At 52.4% G+C, this 2,870-nt stretch overlaps 1 protein-coding gene across 1 annotated transcript in view; it reads right to left on the reverse strand.

Annotated features, from left to right (window-relative positions):
* The window catches only part of hivep1 (HIVEP zinc finger 1), a 45,881-nt gene extending 44,282 nt beyond the window's left edge, over window positions 1-1,599 (reverse strand). The window contains exons 1-2 of the mRNA XM_037693503.1: window positions 1,458-1,599; window positions 481-574 (exon numbers count right to left, since the gene is read on the reverse strand). Of these exons, the coding sequence (XP_037549431.1) occupies window positions 481-520 (40 nt within the window). The 5' untranslated portion in view covers window positions 521-574; window positions 1,458-1,599. The remainder of the gene's footprint in view (window positions 1-480; window positions 575-1,457) is intronic.
* Window positions 1,600-2,870: the final 1,271 nt, after the last annotated feature.

The following is a 2,870-nucleotide window of genomic DNA, read 5'->3' on the forward strand; positions in this document are numbered from 1 at the left end:
AGGCTTTTATTTTGATAAGTCTACATTAAAACCAGCTGCTTCCTGTTGGCTCCACAGTTCTGACCAGTTCATTGATAAATGACAGTTAGGTCTCGTGGTGAACCTTCAGCTCTAAATGTTTTTATTTTGCATCAGAACTCTGCTGTTCTTCCAGGGTATGGTTCTGGAAAAAATGACTTTAGTTCTGGGTCTGAGCAGAAACGGGTCAGATCGGACTCAAGCTCAGAGATTTTGGACTTGAAATTCAAACTAAGACCAGCTCTGCTCTGTGATCCTGACCCGGTTCTGTTGACAGAACGCCGGTTCTGTTGGTAGCACTTCAGAACTGATGACACTTCAGAGTCTGGACTGGACTTCATGAAACTGGACCCACCTGTTTACCAGAACCCACTGCACATGCTCAGTAGGAGCTCTGCATAAAACTTAAACATCCCGACGCTCAGGAACCGGACCCGCATTCCAATTAGACCCGGGACTCACCTTTGAGGTTCTTGGGCCGGTTCTGTTTGGTGCGGGGCATCTTGGCGCCGGCTCACAGCTGCATGTTGGGTCGTGGTTCAGCTCCTGGGTGCATCTGCAGAACATGGAACAGAACGTGATCAGGATCTGTGTTGTAACAGGTGTCCCTGAGGAGCCGGATCAGAACCGCTTGGGTGTACAGCGGTAGGACGGTGCGTCCGACTGACGGAGACAACGAGCTGCAGCGAGAAGCGGGCACAGACATCCAGCTGAACTTCAGCTCGCCTTCATCCCTCTGTCCGCTGAACGAAAGAGGAGGAGCAGAACTCCTCAGAACCCGGGTCCAGATCTGCAGCATCACCTCCTCCCTCCTGGTGCAGCAGCAGGACCCTCTTTGTCTCCCCTCCACTGTTGCATAACATCTACAACTGGATGGAGCTTCAGCTGCTGGAGGATGACATCACCGCACGGAAAACTGACACGCACACGCGCAGAGGCTCACCTGCAGCGGTCCAGCATACAGACTGCCCGCCTGTTTTGGAGGGAACGCTGCGTCCTGACCAGGTGAAGCTTGCACCTGCGGAGCCGGAAGCAGCTGAAGCTCCGGCACGTGACGAACCGGGCCTGGCGCCGAACCGAGCCGAGCAGAACCGAGGCTGTTGCAACACGTGAACGCCCTGTAGGAGAGGGCGGAGTCAGGGAAACCCCCTCTCTCTGCAAACAGACCGAACCGAGCCGACGAAACCTCCAGCGCGCGCACAAATGGCAAAAACTCGTGAACGCGCTTCGGGCTCTCCAGGAGCTTTCACGCATTTCTCATCAGGACCTCTCGAAAAAGCAGAATCCGACCGAACAGCGCGCGCGGGGCTGCACGCGACAGTCGGCCCTCCGAGTTCACGGCAGCCTGAAACCGGAGCAGCTTCTCCGGCCGCGGCGCGCCGACAGACCCGCTCCGTCAGCCGGAGACATGGCGGCGGGCCGCGCGGGGTCACACTCACCAGAGCTGGGCAGCTGGTGCCGCCGTGGGGGGGTCAGCTCGGTTCCTCACCTTCTGTCTCACTTTCTATTGCAGGAAACACGCAGGCCCTCTGACGTCAGCGGGGGTCCCGTCTCCGCCTCCCAGACAGAGAGGGGGTTCCGCCCGGCCGCAGGGGGCTCTCGACGGCCGGAACACCAACAGAATAACTGGGCCCTCAGTCGAACCGGGCCGTCCGTCGGGGACCTCCCTGCCGGGCCCTCGGCCTCTCCTTGCTGGGTTCAGGACTTACGGTTTTCCCGGAGGTTCCTTGTCGGGTCACGTTGTTCCTCTCCGCCACCACCGACCGGGTTTCCCCCGCTCCAACCCGCAGCAGGGGCACCTCAGCCCGGCTGGGTTCCGGGGCGGTGCCCGTGGTCTCAGAAGGAGACGAGCCGCGGCCTCCAACCGGTCCAACCCCCCCCTGTAAGAACCACGTCAGAACCGTACCAAACATGTCAATACTAACAGGCTAATTCCATTAAAATGCAGTAAATTAAACAGCTCTAATAAAACATTAAATTTTAAAAAATTAAAATTTCACTTTAAGTTTCAGTTTTAGCTAGCTAGCTGTTAGCTAATTACAGTTAGCTTGAGAGCAAAATCACAAAACTGATTAAAAAATTAGTAAAAATGTTCTTAAGGTTCACTCACAACAGAAGAGGGCCTTGTTTTGTTTACTTGTTTGTTTACTTCACACTTTCTCCGTGCCCAACAAAGCTAAAGGAGGCCGGGCCTCCCGCAGCAGGAGCCCCGCAGCCCGGCGGGCTCTGGGGGACCCGAGGCCTCCTGCCGGTCCGAACATCTATTAAAATCCGAAATAACTAAAACCTACAAAAAAAAAAGTTTCTGTTTTAAAAAACAAAACACTCCCAATTTATAAAGCACAAGAAAAAAATAATGCAATTTTGTTTTAAGATAATTTTGTAAACGATTTAAACAATGAAAACCTTTTTAAATACACAAATAATATAATTAAAAATATTGTAACAAAGAGCAAATGGTTAATTTTAAATGTAAACACATTTAATAATAAACTGGCTGCTGCTGGTCAGACTGGGATCGTCTGGCGCCGAGCTGATGACTCTCAGCTACTACCACTCAAACTTCAGCTCCGTATCAGTGAAACAGCAGCTGTGGCAGCCGCCTTGAATGAGCAACATTAATCAGTTTGTTTCATGTGTTATTTTGCTAACACAGCTGACTGGTTCCAGGTGTGCAGGCTCGAGTGATGTTCCAGATGTTGTCTCTGTTTCTCTGCACGGACTTGTTTTCCACCTCGGCCTCGTGATAAACTGCGAGACGCGAACGCCTCCTCCTCCATTAATAATTGTGAAACTGATTTCACGTCCCACTCAGGAGCTGTGTGAGACCAGACGGTTCATTTGGAATAAAA

Source organism: Nematolebias whitei, chromosome 19 (assembly GCF_014905685.2).
Source record: "Nematolebias whitei isolate Nwh7 chromosome 19, NemWhi1, whole genome shotgun sequence".
Taxonomy (NCBI): domain Eukaryota; kingdom Metazoa; phylum Chordata; class Actinopteri; order Cyprinodontiformes; family Rivulidae; genus Nematolebias; species Nematolebias whitei.